Raw genomic sequence first — 24,580 nt, forward strand, 5'->3', positions numbered from 1 at the left:
ACATTGCCAATTTAAGAATAATGTTGTAGAAACATACATTTCTTTACCTATAATCCTAATAATTTAGATTCTTAAAAGCAAAATAAAACTAAAGTTCCAGGATCAGATTAACCAGCACAATCAGGATATGTCTTCACTGCAGAATTAACTTGGGTGATCAACATTCCAGTCTGAGCATGCAGATTAGCAAAGCCCAGGTGTGAGCAGCGTCACTGCAAAGCCATGTCTGAGTTAATGTGTCCTCACTGGCACTGCACTGACTAGGCCTTCTAGGGGCATATCCCATGATTCTTTGTGCTGCAGGAGGCTGAGCTGCCCTACGATTCTCTCTCAGTGAATTGTGGGAGAACTTGACTGTCCTTCTGGGCACATGGGGAAGGAGGGCGGGGGGGGGGGGGGGAGGGGAGGCTGAGGGAATCATGGGAAGAGGCTGGAGAACTATCAGCACTCCAGTGCTTTAGCCTGTGTCCTCCTCACTGCAAAGTACCAGCCTGAGTGAACATGGCACTCGAGCTCTGGCCTATTCTCCCAGGCTAGCCCAAATTTAAAGTACCATCAAACTCGGGTGAGAGAGTTTTGTGTGTGGATGAGAGCAGGGATAGGGTTGCCACCTTCCTAATTGCTGGTAAATTGGATCCCCGAGGTCCCACCCATGCCCCACCCCTTCCCCCAAGGCCCTGTACCACCTCTTCCATCAAGACCACACCCCTTCTCTGCCTCTTCCCCCAAGTCCTGCTCCTGCTCCAACTCTTCGCCCGAGACCCTATCTCCATTGCTCACTCCTCTCCCCCGCGCCGCCCTCGCTTGCTGAATCATCTCAAGGAGCCTCTCTGCAGGTAGGAGATGGCCCCGGCTGAGACAGGGCTAGTGTGAGTTAATGACCTAGTGCAGAGGTGGGCAAACTATGGCCTGTGGGCCACATCTGGCCTGCGGGACCCTCCTGCCCGGCCCCTGAGCTCCTGGCCCCTCCCCTGCTGTTCCCCCTCCCCCGCAGCCGGCACAATGCTCTGGGTGGCGGGGCTGCGAGCTCTTGGGGCAGCACCGCTGCAGAGCCCGGCCTGACCCGGTGCTCTATGCTGTGCGGTGGCGTGGGTGTAGCGCCACCAGCCACCAGTGCTCCAGGCAGCGCGGTAAGGGGGCAGGGAGCGGGGGGGGGGGGGGTTGGATAGAGGACAGGGGAGTTCAGGGTGGTGGTCAGGGGGCAGGGGTGTGGATAGGGGTCGGGGCAGTCAGAGGGCGGGGAACAGGGGGGTTGAATGGGGACAGAGGTCCGGGGGGGCAGTCAGGAAGGAGGGGGGGGGTTGGATGGGGCAGTGGGGGGCAGTCAGGGGCAGGGGTTCTGGGGGCAGTCAGGGGACAGGGAAAAGTGGTGGTTGCATGGGGCAGCAGTCCGGGGGGGCAGTCAGGAAGGAGAGGGGAAGTTGGATGGATGGGGCGGCGGGGAGCAGTCAGGGGCGGAGGTTCTGGGAGCGGTCATGGGACAGGGAGCGGGGTGTGTGTGGATGGGTCAGGGGTCCCGGGGGGCAATCAGGGAATGGGGAGGGGGTTGGATGGGACAGGAGCCCAGGGGGTGGGACATCAGGGGGCGAGAAGCGAGGTGGGGGGAGGATGGGGGGGAGACCAGGCCATGCCCCGTTGCCCTAACTGGCCCTCCATACAATTTCCAAAACCCGATGCGGCCCTCAGGCCAAAAAGTTTGCCCACCCCTGACCTAGTGCCTCCCCCCTGCCCTGCAGTAACTGGACTTTTGGTTTGGGTGCCATTGACAGTTGCCAGGTCCCCTTATCAACCGGACTTTCTGGTCGAAAACTGGGCCCCAGGCAACTCTAAATGGCACCTGGACACAGAAGCCAAAAACTGGACTGTCCCAAGTAAAACTTGGATGGGTGACAACCCTAAACAGGGGGAGGAGGATTAAGGGCAACACCCGAGTAAGAGCCTCAGTTAACTCTATAGTGAAGACATATCCTTAGGCTGCTTTGCATTGCTGCACAAAGCAGCCAGAGTGTAGTGGTTAATCAGGACCACAATCTAGTTGTCACTATCTACACTCTGTGTTTACTTTTTTCATATCTTTCTACTCAGACAATGATACTCAGCCAGGCCAACTTTCATTTCTCTTTATGGTCGGTTTTGCTTTCAGGTTCTTAGTGCTGTAATATCTGTGTTTCAAACTCTGTAGAAGGATGTTTATTTGTTTTAAAACAACGGTTTGTATTGGAATGCTAAAAAAATGGAAAATGTGTGTTGTTCAGAAGTTTTATAAAAAGTTGCTTTACAAAATTTAAATTTGGGGCCATATTTAAGTTGACGGCATCTCTTTACAGAAAACAAAACAAAACATGCAGGACTTCACATAAAAGAGCCCTACAGAAGGCAGGAATGGAAGGCAATGCTCCCCACAGTAATGATCTTGAGTATGCCATGGAGTAAACATGACGTTAGAAATTGTCTTCAGGTATCTGCAACCTTAGGGAATGCAAAAGAACTTGAGGAGAAGAAAAACTTCTGGGCTCTACAGCCTGAGCATATTATGGAGGGTCTATGCAGATGAAGGGAAGAAAAAATGAATGGGTAGGAGAGAGGTATTAGAGCAGCAGGAAAAGAATAAGAGCTTTAACTAAAAAGGGAGAATAAGGCTATGTCTACACTGGCCTTTTGTCACTCAGGGCTAAGTTCCCTCTAAGCTGCGCAGCTGCCTGCTAAGCCCCACGCAGGGGCTCAGGGCTGCAGCAGGGAGAGGTGCCTCTCCCCGCCGGCCCCAGCACGGACCTGCCATGGCGGGGAGAGGCACCCCTCCCCGCCTGCCCCAGCGCGAACCTGCCAGGGTCAGGGGAGAGGAGCCCCTCCCTCGGCCCGGCCCGGCCCAGCCCAGCCCCTCGGGAGCTGCCAAAGCCAGGGAGAGGCACCTCTCCCCCAGACCCAAGTTGCTGCAGTGAGAGAGGGCTGGGGGAGGGTGGGGGGGAGTCCTCTGCCCCCTCCCGCACCCGGTGCCCCTCATCTCCAGCCCCATCCCAGAGCCTGCACCCCCAGCCAGAGCCATCATCCCCCCAAACCCCAACCCTCTGCCCTAGCCCTGAGCCCCCTTCCACACTCCAAACCCCTCGGCCCCTCCCCCACCACATGAATTTTGTTATGTGTACCAATATGAAGATGATGTGTCACACATCACCTCCATATTGGTGCACATAACAAAATTCATTCGGCACATTGACATAAAAAATTAGAGGGAACACTGCTGAGGTATGAAAAATCACCCCATGAACGACAAAAGTTTTAGCAACGAAAAGCACCGGTGTGGACAGCGCTTTGTTGGTGGGAACTGTGTTCCTATCGACGAAGCTACCGCCCCTCGTTGGGGATGGTTTTATTTTGTTGCCAGGAGAGCTCTCTCCCAGCGATAAAGAGCAGCCACAAGGTGCCGTATGTAGATATAGCCTTAGAATTAAGAAATAAAACAAAGACGGGGGAAAAAATACTAACGTGAAAACCAGGAAGAGAATGGAATCTGAAAAAAGTGCCTCAAAGAGAAGGAGAGGGCGGGGGCGGGATGAACTTAGGAAAAAAATAGTGTAAAAAAAATAGCCTGTGGGAAAACACATTTATGGGAAAAATACAGAAAGAAAAAGTACAGTGAAGAATAACTGGAAGTGAAGGAAGAGAATAAGGCTGACATATTGATAAATTAACTCTTAATTTTAGCTTACTGCAAAAATCTCAAGCATTTTATATTTATTTCCTTATAGCATCAATTTTACAGTTTTTGTGCTTCACAAAAATTAAAAATAATATCTAATACCAAAGGGCTAAGCTAAGCATTAAACAGACACCATTCTAAACCCTCAGCTAAACCACTCCACTCCAGCCTTGTCAGCCCATCAACCCCCTTCTTCCCCAAATGGCTGTGAAAAACGGAGGGTTTTGCAGTATGCCCGCAAGGTTAACAAATATTGGCTTTGGTGAACCAAAAAGGGTTGCAAGTTCCAAAGTTGAAAATCTTCAGAAAGAATGCTGTGACAGCAGCCCATTCTTGTCTGAACTGAAGGGGTCTCCAGATGTAACATCAGTGCTCACAGAAACTGTGACAACATTGTAGAGAGAACTGATTTTTCAAGTAATCAAACCATTTAGGGCTCTTATAGGTTAACAACAATACCTTTGAACCGGGCACAGAAACTTACTAGCAGCCAGTGCACAGCACAGAGTAGTGGTATAAACGTCTCTCTGCATGACACATTGTTTAATAAATACCTTTTCCACATATTTACGTATATTATCATTGCAATATATCTATGATGGGTATCAACAGGAGACGCACAAATCTGGCAGTTTGTTTTAATGCATCTTCTGACATTTGGGGGCAATTTTTTAAAGTGACATATTTTTGTGCCTTATTTTATTGCAGACACAATTAATTATGGCTGCAAACAAGAGTATTTAGCTGTCTGCCTACTTGATTTCTTGCACAACTCGGACAGTTGGACTCGCTCATTCTCCTCCTCAGTGACACTAGTCAGGAGAAATACATTGCTCCCAAGAGTGTAAGAACTGCTGTTGTGGCTGGCCATTGCAAAGCGGGACTTCGAGGGATGCAGTTTCTACCGCAGGGTCAGATACAATCTAACTCTTAATGGTTCTGCATCCATTAAAGCAGTGGTTCTCAACCATGGATACGCGGTACCTCCAGGGGTACGCAGAGGTCTTCCAGGGAGTACATCAACTCATCTAGATACTTGCCTAATTTTACAACAGGCTACATAAAAAGCACTAGCAAAGTCAGTACAAACTAAAATTTCATACAGACAATGACTTGTTTATACTGCTCTATATACTATACACTGAAATATAACAACAATATGTATATTCCAAATTATCTATTTTATATTTATATGGCAAAAATGAGAAAGTAAGCAATTTTTCAGTAATAGTGAGCTGCGACACTTTTGTATTTTTGTGTGTGATTTTGTGAGCAAGTAGTTTTTAAAGTGAGGTGTAACTTGGGGGTACATGAGACAAATCAGAGTCCTGAAAGGGGTCCAGAAGTCTGGAAAGGTTGAGAGCCACTACACTAAAGCTTGGTGTAGAGCTCAAGAATTGAAAGAGTGAGGGTCTGCAGAGGCAATTGCATGAAGAAATCTAATTTTATTTCATTTAAGTATAATATGTTTAAATCCTTAGAAATGTGTTGCTTTGAATTAGAAACATTAGAAACTACAGTGAGAGATCATGCTCTCATTCCTCATGCAGTTTCAATTTTCAATTTGGATTTCCAGCACCCAGCATGGTATTGTTAGAGATGTTTATGCATTAATTTTCTGCTCTGCTTCCAGATCTACAGAAAGATCAAGCCAGAATCAGCAATGCTGAACTATTTTCCCACACCTCCTCATGCCAAGTCCTAAAATATACAATTTAATTCTTTCACCAATTGTTGCAAATTGACCAAAATACTGAGTTTATTTTCTTAGCAGAATTTATCTTTGTTCATCAGGAAGAACCAAACATATGAGGCCTTCATCCTTGGCCTGCCTTAGAGCTCAGGGATGATCACAGTTTTGGCCACACTACTGCTATGCCTTATCAAAATAACTTCTGCGTTCTTGTTCAATCACAGAGCTTCCCCAAGGACTAAACACTTCTACCACTGTTTGTACTTAAGTAAACAGAAACAAGTGGCCTGTTGTAGTATGCACTACCTTTGCTCTTGCTGTTCTAATGCAGGGTGGTAAAAATGATTAACTGTTTCTAAGCCCCAGTACTTAAGCCTCTCACTCACGTTTTTCCTCTGCCACCACCCAGATTGAAATTCAGGAAGCTAGATAGCTTTACCCGCACAGGAGTGCAGTGCTCCCTATCAACTTGTCAGCATGAAATGAATTACTCACAGCTTAAAGTATAAATAATCTGTGGATCTTATAAACAAATACTTCTTTTGCTATTTAATATAAACAATTTGTAGAGTGTACTTTTTTAAAATTCATTTATAGTAAGCCTACTGCACTTGAAAGAAGCCTTTAAAAATAATCATTTGGCCCCACCAGAATAATGTAATGCTTTAACTGTAAAATGTATAAAGTTCAAAAATTCATACCGATGGCATGGGGTATTTTTGTTTGACAATCGTCAAAGTTTTAAATGTAAATTGTAGGAACATATAAACAAAACAGACACTGTAATTTCAAAATGGTCCCAAAAGGCTGTAATAATATAAATATGTAAATGAAATGTTATACCATAGTGAATTTCAAAGCCAATCTCCAATCATGTAGCTAAAATATTTGAAATTAAAAAACCCACATCCAAAGTCAAACCAGTAGAAATAAATACTGTGGTGTAATGAGTCTACCTATGTTGTTGTTGTTGTTAGTTTGCAGCACTGAGTATAAAAATTGCATATACTTAGCTTTGGGGAGCTAAATTTGACAAAGGTGGTTCACATGACCCACTTTCATATATTATCTTTTCAATTATTTTCTTTAAAAAAATTCTAGTGTCACAAAATTCTAAACATTTTGATCTGTAAATTTTATCAGAAGTTGAACAGAAAATAATAAAGTTAAGTATATATTATGGGATTTTTCAAAAGCACCCAGCGTGAACCTATCTTTGCTCCCACTGACATCGCCTCCCATTGACTTCATTGGGAGCAGAGCTAGGCCAATGCTGAGCACTTTTGAAAATCCCACCCTTAAAAACCAATATGTGTATATCTAGAAGTTTTATATTAAGTACTAGTAGGTATGAAAAGTTAAACATTCCACCTTAAGGAGAGAGATAAATTGTGATGATAAAAGTATTTCCCAAATGTTTGGTAAAATGAAATGGCCAAATGTTGTTCAAAATAAGGTTTTTTTTACAACTTGCAGCCCTGCCAAGTGTCATGCATATAGTAGTGCTCAGGGATCAAGCAGAATGTTTCCTGCAATTAATTCTCCTGGCCACCGGGCGCCAGCATTGATAGGAGGGAGACTCTCTGTTCTGTGCTCTCAGTGCACCCCCTGCTGGAATCCAGGCAGTGTGGAAAATAAGGGGAATCAGCTTGACTCAAATCTAGGGAGCGAGGAGCAGAATAGGGTTGCCAGGCATCCGGTTTTCAACCAGAACGCCTGGTTGAAAAGGGATCCTGGTCACCTCCACTGACCGGGCCATTAAAAATCCGGTCGGCGGCACAGCGCGGCTAAGGTGGGCTCCCTGCCTTCTCTGGCTCCATGCAACTCTCGGAAGCGAACGGCATGGCCCTGCAGCCCCTAGGGAAGCCTCTGCCCCAGGTTGGAACCTACTCCCACACCCTAACTCCCTCCCAGACCTCCCACCACACCTGCACCCAAACTCCTGGCCCCAGGTCAAAACACCCTGCCAGACCCCGTTCCCCAAATCCCCTCCCAACGCCCTGCCCCAGCCTAGTGAAAGCGAGTGAGGGTGGGGGAGAGTGAGCGACAGAGGAAGCGGGGGTTGGAGTGAGTGGGGGCAGGTTCTCAGAGATGGGGCAGGGCAGGGCCTCAGAGAAGGGTCCAGGGCAGGGGGCAGGGAAAGGGTGTTCGATTTTGTGCAATTAGAAAGTTGGCAACCCTAAACCGGAAGTGGAAAGAGGCTGTTCTTTACTTCCTCAACAATCTCCCAAAGGCTCTCTCACAGCTTCTATGAGATGCAAATAATATGTTTCTGTCTGCCCCCGAAATACACACACACACACACACTTCCCACTGCTCTGAGGCAACCTGAAGGGGAAGCATTGGGGAGTACTGTCACACATGGGGCAGTGAAAGAGGGGACAGCTCCGGACTTGCAAAAAGTAATTTAGATTTCAATAGACACCCAGAAAGTGATTAGCAAGGACTAACTACAACATGTGTGTAACAATTAATGCAAGGTTTTAAAATGCTAGTTTTGGTTCCAGTAGGCATGCTACTGCAATTCAGTCTATACAGACAGATCTTTCCAGAGTTCTTAAGATGACTACAATAAGGTGTTTATACAATAACCCATCTTTGGCTAAACCATGAAGGGATTGCACCCTTACACAGGGCTTAAAGGAAAAGCCTAGCCAGTCAGAACTGCCTTGGTTTTAGGGGCTGACGGTTGTCGCCCCTTGGGCAGTTGAAAGGTGGAGCTGACAACTGTGTCTCATAGAGTGGCAGACATAAGAAGCTCAGATCTTGTATATACAGGTTTTATTGTTGTTGGTTATTTGGGGGAGGGGTGTGTGTAGTAGTATAACTACACCGCTACAAACCCCCATTGTCAATGCACTGCACTATTGCTTCTACAATGGTGATTTGCAGTGGTTTAACTCCACTGGTGCAAATAAACCCCGTCTAAATGGGGCATAAAGCTTTCAGGAGGATGGGGGTAATCCTTAATGCTTGCAGCTTCATCCCAAGTGGGGACTGGAGTCAGGAGATTTTCTCTTTTCTCCTCAGTCCCATCCCCCTCAGTTCAAGGGAGGACCAGGACTCCGTGGCCACTGTACCCATAGGGGAATTTTATTTGTATGTTTGTTTTAATTAAGCCACCCTGCTGAAAAAGGGATCTATGAGAGATTAATTGCCCCCCAGGAGGAAAATGGCCTTGAGTTGTTTTGGAAGAGGTTTGTTGTTTGCTTGTTTCCCACATTTGATTTTAAAGGGTTGACAATTCCTTCCTCAAAGGGTGGGACGGCAACTCTGTTATTATGACATCAACCCTTACTGGCACTCTGACTTTTGGAAATGCTCCGCCAATACACTATAATTTCTGAAACAACCAATGACAACTGCACAACAGAATTACTTTATAATTTTATTTTTACTCTGTCAGCAATAGCCTATTAGAAACTTGAGAATAAGGTTTATTTTCTTTTTATTGTGTCATACTCTATTTGGCCAACACTGATTTTCCCCCCTGTGAAATAACACTATGGCCTCCATTTCCTTTACAACTCTCACGGTGCACCTGCAATGTCAATGATGTCAAGAGGAAAGTATGTAGGTCCAGGAATAGTTGGGGGCTGGAGGGGGGTGGTAAGCTGCTTCCTGCACATCAGCCCACATGGTTTCAGTCTGTCATGTCAAAATAGTGGCTACCTTCATTTTAAAATCTCAGAAATTAAGTGAGGAAATTAAAAGAAAAAATAAGTAGAATCAGGAAGACTACGGGGTATCCTAGTGGCATATGGGTCACACCTAGTGGTGACTGGCTTTCTCCCAGAACCTGATACTGCCATCTCAAAGACTCATGAAGGACTTCCATATCCATACAGACGACACTACTAATGCTAGCCCAGGATCTCATGGCTATATGTTTTTCTAATATGAATTCTCCATACTTACTCACACAACCAGACTCTTTAAGCTTACTTTTCAGTTTGGTTGTGGAGATGAGGGGAGGGGGAGTGCAAGGAGGTACTTTCCTATTTCCTTTACTTACCACCTCCCTTTGGGCTAAGGTTAGAGCCTTTTCAGGAGGCTTCCATACCATGTTGAACTGTCCTTAAAGGCTAATTTGTTTCTATCTTGGCTTATGGCAGCAAGCCACTGGGTCCAGGATTCTCACAGGATATTTCAACCATTTGCTTTCCAAATGCACCAGCTACTACAAGCCCTTTTCCTCTGCACCATTCTCAGCCTCCTGGTCTATTTTAGGGCACAATCTGACTCCTCCTGTCACACAAATAGGCTACCCCTAAATCTTATTGCTTCTTTCTTCACAATGTTTTAAATTTTCCTTTCTTTTCCAATGGTGAAAAAACTTGTGCACGTGCTTATCTCCAACTTTGACTGCTGCCTCCTCTGTGACTTCCCTAATACTCATGTTGTTCCCATCTAATTCACTAAAAACGTAGCCGTCAATATGATTTACCTTGTCTGTTGATCAGACAGCACTAGTCCCCTGTTTAAGTCATTCTGAAGGCTTCCTCCTGCTAATTCTATCATATTTAATCATCTAATCCTCATCTTCAAGTTCCTACCCAACAAAGCTTCACCCTATATCTCAGGCTTCATCTTCTACCATTTCCCCCCTCACTCCCTTCATTCCACAAATGCTACCAGCCTAAATACCCTTTCATTTTCTCCCATTCATGTCTTTGTGCCTTCTTCCATGTTGCCCCATGTGCATGGAATAGAATCTAATCCCAATCAAGAGTTAGTGTGGTCCATTGTTTAGACCACTGGACTTGAATTTAGGGCATGTGCATTGTATTCTCATCTCTGCCAATAACATGCTGCATGGCCTCAGACAGGTTATTTTTCTGACTGTGCCTCTCTTTTCCCTACTATCCTTTGATTGCATGTTTAGATGGTAAACTCCTTATAGCAAGACCTATCTTTAACAATGTGTTTGTACAGTCTCTAGCACAATTATATTTTTCTTTGTAAAGTGCTTTGAGATCCTTTTTTGGAAAGTACTGTATAAATTAAGTATTCTATTATGAATCACTATCAATAAACTAGGATTAAGGCCACAGGATTGAATGTAATACACTGCCATTCTGACACATACATTTAAATTTATTTTAACATACTATAGATATACTTTTGCTTTGTTGGTAATTCACAGATTAGATTTAGTTTACCACTACAATAGCCTAATGATCTCTCAGAATTAGAATTTCAGAGGTATGCAAAAGCAAAACTTTTACTTCACACAACCTGCAACTTTATCTAAATACAAGCATTAAAATCATCGTCCTGCGTGATGATGCAATCCACATTGGAAAGGAGGATAGAAACTGGGTAGTTTGCCTGATGCTTCAGTGATGCTGTAATAAGCTTCTAACTGAGAAATCAAACACTGAGCACAAATACTGGCTCTAAGTACTGTACTGAATAGCTGACTGAGATGATGTGCTCAGTCTCAGAAAGGAAAATTATTGACTTCATTTTCTGGTATCATCCTTTGTTGGCTAACTCACAATGCTACACTTAGGTTCAGGTCAAGACATAAATCTTGTTTGGCTAGAGCTTGACATTTTCTTGAGAGCAGGAGAAAAAACTGAAGTGAAATAAATGATTCAACAAAATTTTCAAGGGGAAAGGATACAGTAGCTTCACATGGATCCATCATACCACAACCACTTTAGCCACAAATTGATTTTAAAAATTACTAAATCAGTTTCACATAGTTGTCTGGGTACAGCAAGTACTCCAAATTCTTATATACTGCTGTTAATATAAAGAAAAGAGGGTGCAAAACATATAGTTATTTATAATGGCGGTGGTGGTTATTGTTTTTAACAACAAGGGATTTAATGTCAGTAGCTGATGAACTGTTGGTTGTGTAGCCATAATGTTTTGTCACTGTTATTGTTTATCTTAACTTTTGTATCCCGTCTAGATTTTGCATGGTAGAGCATACATAATAAACTAACATATCAATAAAAATGAAACCTAAGCAACTCCAGTAACCCAAGGCAAATACTGCAGTGGAACTAGATTAACAAGAAGAATTCCAATTCCATCCTTTTAATGACAGTAATCTCTCTGATTCTATGTAAAATGGATGTGAAATGTGGGCAGTGCCAGTCACCACCTCCAATTCCTCCCAGCCTCCAACTGCCCTAAAATTAACATGCTGACAATTTGTATAGAGTTAAAGCAATTTGGGTCACAACTTTATTCAATAGAACTCCAGAATTCAAACTAACTGGCTAACCCTGTTCCCACAAATGTGTCATAAAGGCCTGCTCTAAGAACAGCCAAGCTTATCCAAAAAATGGGAAACTATCTTCCCAGAACTGTACTTCCCATACTTTCATGTCTGTGGAAAGAACCAGGCATTCCATACATGCAGCACGGCACAGGACTATCCTTATCCCACCCAATATGTTTACCACTAGCTCCTTGACCCATCAATATACCCATGAGCTGGGTTTGTATCAGGTCAGTTAATTAATTTAACCAGCTGACCTTAACAACCACACTGATGCAAAGTCACAAGTCCCATGACTTTCCAAGTGCATAGTCTCCAGTTGCCATGAGCATTATTATGCTCAGTGACAACTGCCTGAAAGGCACCACATTCATAAAATAGGCTCAGCAGATGCATCCATGAAGGTGAAAAACCCGCCTTGATTCAGCCAGTACAGTAGGGAAGAAAATTCTTCTCCATGCCCAAATATGGCTATCAATACAACCTGTGCAAGCTGTAGAGACTTAGACCAGGCAGTAAACTAAAGACAAAAACTCACCTGGCCCTAGCCCCAGCAAAAATATATAGGCCACCCACCATCACCTTTATAATTCTGCACCTGAAAAACTCCTTCATATTCTGTTTTAAAAAACAAAGAAAATATAATTTTCTTACACTTATAGTTAGGGCCCTACCAAATTCACAGCCATGAAAAATGAGTCACGGACCGTGAAATCTGGTCTCCCCCCGTGAAATCTAGTCTTTTGTGTACATTTATCCTATACTATACAGATTTCATGGGGGAGACCAGTGTTTCTCAAATTCGGGGTCCTGACCCTTAAGGGAGTTGCGGGCGGGAGGGGGGATGTCACAAGGTTATTTTAGGGGGGCTTGTGGTATTGCCACCCTTACTTCTGTGCTGCCTTCAGAGCTGGGAGGACGGAGAGTGGCGGCTGCTGACTGAGGGCCCAGCTCTGCAGGCAGCAACGCAGAAGTAAGGATGGCAATACCATACTATGCCATCCTTACTTCTGCGCTGCTGCTCTGCCTTCAGAGCTGGGCTCCTTGCCAGCAGCCACCGCTCTCCAACTACCCAGCTCTGAAGGCAGCGCCACCACCAGCAGCTGCGCAGAAGTACGAGTAGCAGTACCACAACGCCCCCCTACAGTAACCTTGCGACTCCTCCACAACTCCTTTTTGTATCAGGACGCCTACAATTACAACACCATGAAATTTCAAATTTAAGTATCTGAAATGGTGACATTTACTATTTTTAAAATCCTACGACCGTGAAATTAACCAAAATGGACCGTGAATTTGGTAGGGCCCTACTTATAGTCTAAAAGAATCAGCATTCATCCCTTTCTAATAACAGTGAGCTAGTTATATAATTAATATGGCAGCAATATTGTAACCATTTTCCTTCCTTCCTCCTCCGGTTTCCCCAAATTTACAGTATTACATGTTTAGAGGATTATAGTCAAAACTACAGTATATAGGAATACTGTTACTCTTATTTTATCTTTGTGATTCTTAATTGGTCACTTGCCACATTTTGCAGATCGTCCTTCATAGGATATTTTTTTCAGAAACACTTACCTCTGTAGTGGTTCCAAAGTCAGCAGATGGGCTATATGTGCTGGTATCCGGTGGAGCTGTCCCAACACTACTTTTAATTGGAGAGCTAGGAGGAGCAGGCCCTGTCATGGACTCCGTGTAGACAGAAGATTGATACAGCATACCTCTCTTCTGAATCTTATTCCAGACTTTGCTCATGATGTCAGCCAGTTCATACAGAAGCTGTATCTAAAGAAGAAAAAATAGATGAAGTTCTTCATAATTAGGTGTACGAAAATCCATCACAGCCACAAAACCCTCCAGTGAGATTTAAACTACATATCAGAGCTCAATACTTTTACAATGTATAACATCCTAATAAGAGACTATGCTGCTATAAAATGAATTAACAATTACAACATAGTGATTTTGCTCAGAAAGCACTGCTTGTCTAAACATATAGTAGAAAATCAAACTACAATACGTAGTTCATAAAAATATGTCATAAATCTGGTCTTGTAAAATTTTCATTAGTAAAAGTTTTAGCAATAAAAAAAACTATCTATCTAACTTCTGCATTATCTCACACATAGAAATACTGACTGCCCTTTTAGTTGATTCTTATGAAAAGGCAAACTCACACGAAAAAAGGAATATGAATGTTGTTATGTTATAAACAATGTAAGAGAGACTCCTTTTTAACAATATTAAAATGATGATTCCATGCTACATATGAAACTGTTCTATATACGCAGAGAGAACATCCACTATCCAACTCAATAGCCTCCTGGGATATGTCATTCCAATATTCAGAAAACATACTGTTTAACTTGCACGTTGTTTGACTCAGTTCTTAGATATTTACACAAGCTTTCGTAAATAAGCATTAATCATGACATTTGTATGACAACATATTGCCATATACTATATAAAACAAGTCCAGAGAATACTGCAAACAATACATAAGCAGATCCACAGCTGGATACCATACCCAGCTGCCATTATAAAAAATTCTTATATTTATAAGAAGTTTCAGCCTCAGGACACATCCAGACTATGAAGCTGGCTTCTTATGTGGGCAGAACAGATGCAGGAAAACATTGTTGTCAATCTATATTTGATATAAAACAGTACTTGATTTTGTGCGTGTGAATGTGTGATGAAGTCTCAAAGATTATGCTACAGTCACTTCTTAAGAGGTGAAATGCGGGAGTTTTATAAAAAGCTTCTTAATTCGTTTGGGTTTTTCTTTTGAAGATTCAAGACTTACAATGAGCAGGTCATATAACTTTTTGATACACAGTATTTTGTTAACAGTGGATGAATTGCATTTATGTCTTCCTACATTAAGAGTAATAATCGAACAATGATAGTTGTTCTGTCTATAGCAGAAATGTATTTTCGTTAAGTTTAAAAGAGTCTCATATGTCCCTAGTACTTTGATCATAGAATCATAGAATCATAGAATATCAGGGTTGGAAGGGACCTCAGGAGGTCATCTAGTCCAACCCCCTGCTCAAAGCAGGACCAATTCCCAAATAAATCATCCCAGCCAGGGCTTTGTCAAGCCGGGCCTTAAAAACCTCCAAGGAAGGAGACTCCACCACCTCCCTAGGTAACGCATTCCAGTGCTTCACCACCCTCCTAGTGAAATAGTGTTTCCTAATATCCAACCTAGACCTCTCCCACTGCAACTTGAGACCATTGCTCCTTGTTCTGTCATCTGCCACCATTGAGAACAGCCGAGTTCCATCCTCTTTGGAACCCCCCTTCAGGTAGTTGAAGGCTGCTATCAAATCCCCCCTCATTCTTCTCTTCTGGAGACTAAACAATCCCAGTTCCCTCAGCCTCTCCTCATAAGTCATGCGCTCCAGACCCCTAATCATTTTTGTTGCCCTCCGCTGGACTCTTTCCAATTTTTCCACATCCTTCTTGTAGTGTGGGGCCCAAAACTGGACACAGTACTTCAGATGAGGCCTCACCAATGTCGAATAAAGGGGAACGATCACGTCCCTCGATCTGCTGGCAATGCCCCTACGTATACAGCCCAAAATGCCGTTAGCCTTCTTGGCAACAAGAGCACACTGTTGACTCATATCCAGCTTCTCGTCCACTGTGACCCCTAGGTCCTTTTCTGCAGAACTGCTATCTAGCCATTCGGTCCCTAGTCTGTAGCTGTGCATGGGATTCTTCCGTCCTAAGTGCAGGACTCTGCACTTGTCCTTGTTGAACCTCATCAGGTTTCTTTTGGCCCAATCCTCTAATTTGTCTAGGTCCCTCTGTATCCGATCCCTACCCTCTAGTGTATCTACCACGCCTCCTAGTTTAGTGTCATCGGCAAACTTGCTGAGAGTGCAGTCCACACCATCCTCCAGATCATTAATAAAGATATTAAACAAAACCGGCCCCAGGACCGACCCTTGGGGCACTCCGCTTGAAACTGGCTGCCAACTAGACATGGAGCCATTGATCACTACCCGTTGAGCCCGACGATCTAGTCAGCTTTCTATCCACCTTACAGTCCATTCATCCAGCCCATACTTCTTTAACTTGGCAGCAAGAATACTGTGGGAGACCGTATCAAAAGCTTTGCTAAAGTCAAGGAATAACACATCCACTACTTTCCCCTCATCCACAGAGCCAGTTATCTCCTCATAGAAGGCAATTAGGTTAGTCAGGCACGACTTCCCCTTGGTGAATCCATGCTGACTGTTCCTGATCACTTTCCTCTCCTCTAAGTGTTTCATAATTGATTCCTTGAGGACCTGCTCCATGATTTTTCCAGGGACTGAGGTGAGGCTGACTGGCCTGTAGTTCCCCGGATCCTCCTTCTTCCCTTTTTTAAAGATGGGCACTACATTAGCCTTTTTCCAGTCATCCGGGACCTCCCCTGATCGCCATGAGTTTTCAAAAATAATGGCTAATGGCTCTGCAATCTCATCCGCCAACTCCTTTAGCACCCTCGGATGCAGCGCATCCGGCCCCATGGACTTGTGCACATCCAGTTTTTCTAAATAGTCCCGAACCACTTCTTTCTCCACAGAGGGCTGGTCACCTTCTCCCCATATTGTGCTGCCCAGTGCAGCAGTCTGGGAGCTGACCTTGTTTGTGAAGACAGAGGCAAAAAAATCATTGAGTACATTAGCTTTTTCCACATCCTCGGTCACTAGGTTGCCTCCCTCATTCAGTAAGGGGCCCACACTTTCCTTGACTTTCTTCTTGTTGCTAACATACCTGAAGAAACCCTTCTTGTTACTCTTAACATCTCTTGCTAGTTGCAACTCCAAGTGTGATTTGGCCTTCCTGATTTCACTCCTGCATGCCTGAGCAATATTTTTATACTCCTCCCTGGTCATTTGTCCAATCTTCCACTTCTTGTAAGCTTCTTTTTTGCGTTTAAGATCAGCAAGGATTTCACTGTTTAGCCAAGCTGGTCGCCTGCCATATTTACTATTCTTTCTACACATCGGGATGGTTTGTTCCTGCAACCGCAATAAGGATTCTTTAAAATACAGCCAGCTCTCCTGGACCCCTTTGCCCTTCATGTTATTCTCACAGGGGATCCTGCCCATCTGTTCCCTGAGGGAGTCAAAGTCTGCTTTTCTGAAGTCCAGGGTCCGTATTCTACTGCTCTCCTTTCTTCCTTGTGTCAGGATCCTGAACTCGACCATCTCATGGTCACTGCCTCCCAGGTTCCCATCTACTTTTGCTTCCCCTACTAATTCTTCCCTGTTTGTGAGCAGCAGGTCAAGAAAAGCTCTGCCCCTAGTTGGTTCCTCCAGCACTTGCACCAGGAAATTGTCCCCTACACTTTCCAAAAACTGTGATATTCTGTGATAGTTACTTAATTATTACTTTAATTACTGTAACTAACCACAATCATTAAACAGTGTTATTTAAAGCTATTACATTCAGATTTTCATACTTGTTTCCACATAATTGAAAATAACACACTTCAGACTGATTAAGTTGTATATTATTAACTGGGGCTGACTCTACACTAGCAAAGAAACAACAAAACTTTCCAATTTTAAAAATGAATGATCTGATAACATGAGTGATAGTTTAATCATTTCTGGGAGTTTAGTGGGCTACTTGGATAGACCCAAACTTGGATAGATTCTTGGAAACGCAAAAAAAAAAAAAAAAAAAAAAAAAAAGGTTGGTCAAGAGACTAGTGGATAGTTTAAGGAACTGGTGCCCTACAAAAGCAGGATTTCTGACAATTTCAGTACCCCATTACTCATAAGAAAGGCAGAAGCAGAGAGCGTGAAGGATTGGTGTCATTGCCATGTGCATGTCCACAATCACAAATAATTCAGTGAAGAATTTTATTACTAGAGCGTCCCAGAGCTGAGAAGTTGGAAAGAGAGTTTCAACTTTCACTAAGGCTAAGAGTTCTTTCCCATATTAAGAGGATATTATTTTTAATGGAGCTGGTTGGTGGAAGTATATAAAACTATCTCAGCAGGTGACATCTATGTCAGCAGTCAGAGACTGGGTCACAATGAACAAAATTGCTAAAATTAGGGATCAAGCCAGAAGGAAATACATCTTTCAGATTAAAAAAGAAAATCTAAGTTCTGTTAGGTGAGAGAAAATAGTTTTCAAGAATATATATAAAAATAGAAAAAATACTCAACTTTCTTGCAAAAACCATAACCCCAAAGTTATATTAGAATCCAACTCTGCAGAGAGCATGGTGAAGCTCCATTTTAATTTGCTGATATTTTGAAATACAGTTCATTACATTTCAGTGGCTTCTGTTTCTTAAAAAGGAGGTGGTTTCTATTTACCATGCTGGTGGCAACTTTTGCAAGGGAACTGTTTGAACATTCCCACATATTGTTAATAATTAAAGAAGGGCCAACATCAGTGTGAAGTCTCCTTTTGTTCCTAGCATTGGCAACACTTCTTAAACTTTGCGGTAGATATATAATTATCATTAGGTTCAGTAATCTCTTCAAAATTAGAAATAAATTGATGATTAACAAAGAGTAACTGCTAGCAGTTGTTGAGCTAATTCGTTTCTTTCTCAAAAATAAATCAAAACACATAACCCCGCTCAGAATTAATTAATTTTGCATGATATGGAAGTTCAACAGATTGCAGGTATTTCATGTTTTTAGAATAATTTGTTAGCACAAAATTGAAAACAAAATGATAAAAACTAAGAGTCAAACCCTGATGATATTATTCATGGAAAACTCCGATTGGTTTCAAGGGACTAAGAACATCAGAATTTAGCCCCAAATCAATACGTAGTAATTCAATAGTAAAATACTTAGTCCTTTGTTACCATCTAACAAATTCAGTAAATATATGATAATTTAAGGCTGCCATCCACAGACAAAATATAGTCTGCCACTCTAAAGAATCAGGTTTCTTGGTTATCCTACTGTGAATTTATAGGTATCAGATGCTGTTTATGTAATTTTATTTTCCATCTTCTATTCTTGAACATCTGGTAAAAAAAATTCAGAATCTGATGTTTATGACTTTTGCTTAAATAAAGCAGGGGAAGTGGGCAACCCCCAAGGCCCTTCACTAAACACAAATAAATTGTTAGTCCCTTTTGGTTTCATTTTGTATAGCATTTAAAATTATTAGTAACTGAATGAATAACATCATAGGTTATAGAAGCACTGCCCATGACAGCAGGATTTAATGATCAGATTTTCCATTATACATATTTATTTTCAAGATCTGATTAACTCCATTTTAAGTATTACTTGTGGGGTAAAACTTAGCAACCAAAGGTTTAAGACCCAGGCTATGTCTACACTTGGAGCTAGGAGTGTGATTCCTAGCTCACGCAGACATACTTATGCTAGCTCTCATTGAGCTCATGCACTAAAAATAGTATAGCCACAGTGGCACAGGCAGCTGTGAACGGCTGCACGGACTAGCCGTCTCAAGTACAAACCTGCCTGGACTCCATGGGAATCACACCCCCAACTCCAAGTTTAGATAGAGCGTAAATGTAAATATTTTCACCCATTTTGAAAAGCAATCACTTTGACAATATTTTGGTTACAGGGCTACAGAAAATAGTGCTGTGTTTTGAGTTGTTTTCTGCAACCCTATAACTCAAAACCAGATTAATTTATTTAAACTGACACAATAACACACTAATGGAATAAAGGTAAGTGATTAGAGCAGGGGTGTGCAAACTACGGCCCGCGGGCCGCATCCGGCCCATCAGGCCTTTTAATCCTTGAGCTCCAGCCGGGGAGCGGGGTCAGGGGCTTGCCGCATGGCTTCTATGCGTAGGGGCAGCCAGGTTTCTCTCCACATGCTGCCCCCGCCCCAAGCGCCACTTCCTGCAGCTCCCATTGGCTGGGAACCGCGGCCAAAGGGAGCTGCAGGGGTGGCACCTGCAGACGGGGCAGCATGCAGAGCTGCCTGGCCAGCGCCATGCCTCCACGTAGGAGCCATAGGGGGGCATGCTGCTGCTTCTGGGAGCTGCAGGGGTGGCGCCTGTGGATGGGGCAGCGCGCAGAGCCCCCTGGCTGCGCCTCCACGTAAGAGCCGAAGGAGGGACATGCTGCTGCTTTCGGGAGCTGCTTGAGGTAAGCACTGCCCGGAGCCTGCACCCCTGAGCCCCGCCCCGCCCCCAGCCCTCCTGCCCCAGCACTCTCCTGCACCCCAAACCCCTCATCCCCAGTCCCACCCCAGAGCCTGCACCCCCAGCTGGAGCCCTCAAGCCCCCTGCGCCCCAGTCCTGATCCCCCTCCTCCCTCTGAACCCCTCGGTCCCAGCCTGGAGCACCCTCCTGCACCCCAAACCCCTGATCCCCAGCCCCACCCAGAGCCCGCACCCCGAGGCAGAGCCCTCACCTTCCCCATACCCCGACTCCCTGCCTCAGTCCAGAGCCCCCTCCTGCTCTCCAAACCCCAGCCCCCTGGTCCCAGCCCAGAGCACCGTCCTGCACACCAAACCCCTCATTCCCAGCCCCACCCCAAAGCCCACACCCCCAGCCGGAGCCCTCACACCACCACCCCCGCACCCCAGCCCCCTGCCCCAGCCCAGAAGCCCCCTCCCAGATTATTTGCTTTAAAAAAAATTGTTTTAGGATATTAGGTGCATGTATGGCAACAAATCATTTATGACGTATAAGGTCTACTACACTCTGAAGGTCAGAGCTGCATGAAAGCCTGAGCCACATCACCATTATGTGAGTGGGTGTAATTCTGTTTAAGTCAGTATTATGAAGATGAATATGGAATAAGGCAGGCTCCAAAGGATGTAAAATTGTGCAATATTATTCCATACAAAAATATGTAAAAATATTGTTAAGGTTGCAAAGTGAAGCTCTCAAAAGTCTTGAAATGTCAAAATTAAAGTTGTCTGCACTTCATTATTCTGCCTCTTTCTGAATATGCTTTTATAACATGATCATAGTCATTGTGCAGCCTGGATGGATCTTGGTGAATTGTGGCAGCTGTTCAATGTTTAATTTTTATCCTCACTGTTCAGTGTGTAATCCCCTGCCAATTTCATAACACATCATCCAACCTACACACTTTGAACCCTAGTCTCATCCATTGCATAAAGTGGAGGGCGTGTAGCGAATGAGGCAGAGTCTATAATGTGGGCTTGGAGAATGTGCAGTGAATGGGGCAGGGGACCACACATTGAGGATAAAATAAATAAATAAATTCAGAACATTTGCCTTACACACAGACCATCATCCAATATGTGCACTGAATGAGGCAAGGGGAAAAAAGAGCATTTGATTAAAGAACACATTGTAATGCATGTGCACAAGGGACAATGAAAAGATTACCCCCGCAACCACAACGTTATCATTTCCAGACTTAGGCCCCGATCCGGCAAATCTTTATATATATATGAGAGTAAGTGTTTATGAGATGGGGACTTATAAAGAATGGTTACCTACCTTATATAGTAACTGGAGTTCTTCATAATGAGTGGTCCCTTTGTTTATTCCACTCAAGGTGCGTATGCAACTAGCGCCTGAGACCAAAATATTTTTTTGTTAGCAGTGTCCCTACTCCTCATGCTCCAAGCTGAGGATTTAAGGGCAGTGCAGACAACCACTCTCCAGTTCCTCTTCTACCAGGAATAGTCTAAGGATAAGGATCCAAAGCTCAAGGGAAGGAGAGGTGGTGGTGGAATACACATAAGGTATGTCTACACTGCAGTACGGAGCAAGCCTCCCAGCTTGGGTAAACAGACTCATGCTAGTGGGGCTCAACCTCACTCACTCACTCACTCATGCCCGTCACCCCAATCGGGGTATGGGCCGCCAACCACAGATCTCCAGAGTCCTTTATCCTGGGCCATTTGCTCTAGCTGGTTCCAGGTATAGCCCATTTTTATGCTATCAGCCTGAAGGTCGCGTCGCCAGGTGTTTCTTGGACGGCCTCTTTTCCGCTTGCCTTGGGGGTTCCACCGCCATACTAGGCTCAACCTAGTATGCTAAAAATAGCAGTGTAGACATTGCATCACTGATAGAGGCTCAAGCTAGCTACCCAAGATTGGACCCAGGGGGTAGGGTCCAAGATTGGACCCAGGGGCTTGAGCTTGGGCAGCTAGCCTGAGCCTCTGACGGTACAGCAACATCCACACAACTATTTTTAGTGAACTAGCACAAGCCCCACTAATGTCTCCCCTGACTGGGAGGTTCACCCCAGCTGCCGTGTAGACATACCCATAGGGACCACACATCCGGAAGCACTCCAATTACTGTACAAGGTAAGTAATCATTCTTTCTTTCTCAAGTGATGGTCGCTACATGTATTCCACTCAAGATGACTCACAAGCAGTATTCACTAAGGAGGAGGGTGCGAGGAACTTGGCTGTACCCACCGATTGAAGAATTACTTTGCCAAAGGGGGCCCCTGCTCTCAAAGCCTGCACCAGGGCATAATGTCTCACAAAGCTAACATTGCTGCCCTACATATCTTGAGAACAGGGACATCTTGTAGGAAAGCTACAGAGGCCGCCTGGGCCCTAGTGAAGTGTACCCTCCCACCTTGTGGGGCAGGATTGCAGTCAATTTATAGCAAAGCAAGATGTAGCCCGAAATCCATGTAGAAAGTCTCCATGAGGAGACAGCTTCTCCTCCCATACATTCAGCCAAGGAGACAAATAGTTTAGGGGATTTCCTGATGAATTTTGTTCTCTCTAGGTAGGAAGCCCAGGTTCATCGGACATCCAAAGTGTGCAGCTTCATGTCCTTCCTTCTGACACGTGGCTTTGGGTATAAGACAGGTAAAGAGGATGACATGGTTCAGGTGGCACTCTGAGCTCACCTTTGGAACAAACTTGGGATGTAAGCTTAAGGAAACTTTATCCTTATGGAAGACTGTATATAGAGGGTCTGCCATAAGGGCTCCCAGTTCTTCCACTTTCCTCGTTGAGATAATTGTGACAAGAAAGGCAACTTTCATGGATGGATGACTGAAAGCATATGAGGACAAAGGTTCAAATGGGGGATTTGTTAATGCAAATAGGACTAGATTGCCATCCCATACTGGGGCTGGTTTCAGTACTGGAGAAATGTCTCTGAAAAGGCCTTTAAATAACCTCATGTAGACCAGATGGGTGACGATTGCATAGTTGTCCACCGGGGTTGAAAGGCACTAATAGCTGCTAAGTGTACCTGAAAGGAGCTGAACAACAATCCCAACATTTTTAGAGAAAGGAAATAGTCCAACATAGTTGGGATCTCCCCAAACCTTCTGGGGATCACTGATGATGCTGACACCATGTAGAAAATCTCTTTCATTTTGCTGTATAGCATTTGGTCACAGAGTACTCGGGATATGTGCTCATCTAGATGGGCTCCCCCAACCTAACAGAGAGGCATCTGTAATAAACTTTTGGTGGGTGGAGGAGAGATTAACAGAATCCCTACATATACTGTCTCCATGTTTTTCCACTAGTTGAGTGAGGCTAGTATCCTGTGGGGGGAGCAAAATCAACTTATTTAGACTGTCTCTGTCTGGGACATAGGCTGTCTGTAACCAAACCTGAAGACACTGAAGATAAAGTTTCCCACAAGGTCTCTCATATGTACATGAGGAACTGTGGCTTAGGAGGGTGAGACAGGATCTCACTATTGTTTGGGGGCTCCCTCAGCATTGATATGATGAGCATCATCATAGTCTGGAACCAGTCATGAAGTAGGTATGTCCTGGCAGTATCTGAGTGCAGAGTTGTTCCAATAGAGTCTATAGTCTGTATGGGGGGTATAGTGGACTTTCCTGCATTTACTCAGAGTCCTAATTATTGTAAAAGGCCAAGTAAGGATAGAGTTGCTACCTGAACTTCCTGGCATGACTTCCCTGTGAGCAACCAGTTGTCCAGGTAAGGGAACTCATGACACAGCTGCAGAGATTCTACTGATAATACCTTTGTGAACAGTCTCAGGCTATGTCTGCACTGCAATTAAAAACCCGCAGTGTAGACTTCCAGGCTCAGGCTGGATCCTGAGCTCGAGAACCCTGTGAGGTGGGAGGCTCTAGATAACCAGCAGGAACTGTCTGCAAGCCTCATATACTCTCCCCACCTCGCAGGGTCCAAGTTTTGGTCAGGCACTGGTTCTCAGTACCAGTGATTCCTTTTCCAGGTGAGTTGGTACCATAACTGCTGGAGGCATCCAATTACTCCTTTCCCAAGGACAGTCCCAGTGCCGCTACTTCAGTAGATAGAAGCCTCTGAACCTTTTTAGTTTTCAGTGCTGAGGGATGAGTTCTCAACTCCTGACACAACCATACTGGAATGCATAGTCTTACTTGACTGAGTGGGTCAGGGAAAAAGTTCTTTTCTTAGATGAGGATTTAGAAGTGGATTTCTTACGTATGTTGTTGTGAGGGTGTTCATTCTTATCCTCTTCATGATTCCCATTTTTTGTTAGAGTCCTTAACTCTGCTTACAGGGTTCCTGGAGCTGGAGACAATCGTGTTCGAAAGGGCACAGGCTGGGGTTGGACTCTTGTCTCATCAAGCAATCCATCAGGAATGTTTGAAGTCTGAACTCACATGATTGATGAGTTTGGCTACTGAAAGTCTGGCAGATGCTACAGTTGGAGGGAATATGTGCTTTCCTGAGGCAACAGAAATATATGTCAGGGCTGTAACTGGCCATGAGGATCCAGAGACAAAGGACCCAGTTCTTGAAACCTGGGGCTTTGGGCATGCTAGGTACCCAGAGATGGAGGGCACCCCCAAAGCTCTGTAAGAGGCTTAGCTAAAACTAAAACTAAGCTAAAAAGTTCTATTTGCAACTATTTATAACTAATAAAACAAAGAACACCAAGTAAAGCTACAGACACTAGAGAAGTTCTATCTCAGACCACATGTGGAAGAAAGGAACTGGAGAGGTGGTCAGTCCACACTGCACCTTATACTCTTGACTGGGAGTATGGAGAGTAGGCTGCATTTGC

General features: G+C 44.2%; 1 protein-coding gene across 3 annotated transcripts in view; it reads right to left on the reverse strand.

The window, feature by feature from the left end:
• Positions 1 to 24,580, reverse strand: part of VPS13B (vacuolar protein sorting 13 homolog B) — a 947,892-nt gene that overhangs the window by 390,279 nt on the left and 533,033 nt on the right. For all 3 annotated transcript variants that reach the window (XM_065397834.1, XM_065397833.1, XM_065397835.1), the window contains exon 24: positions 13,207 to 13,413. In XM_065397834.1, coding sequence (XP_065253906.1) covers positions 13,207 to 13,413 — 207 coding nt within the window. The remainder of the gene's footprint in view (positions 1 to 13,206; positions 13,414 to 24,580) is intronic.

Source organism: Emys orbicularis, chromosome 2, assembly GCF_028017835.1.
Source record: "Emys orbicularis isolate rEmyOrb1 chromosome 2, rEmyOrb1.hap1, whole genome shotgun sequence".
Taxonomy (NCBI): domain Eukaryota; kingdom Metazoa; phylum Chordata; order Testudines; family Emydidae; genus Emys; species Emys orbicularis.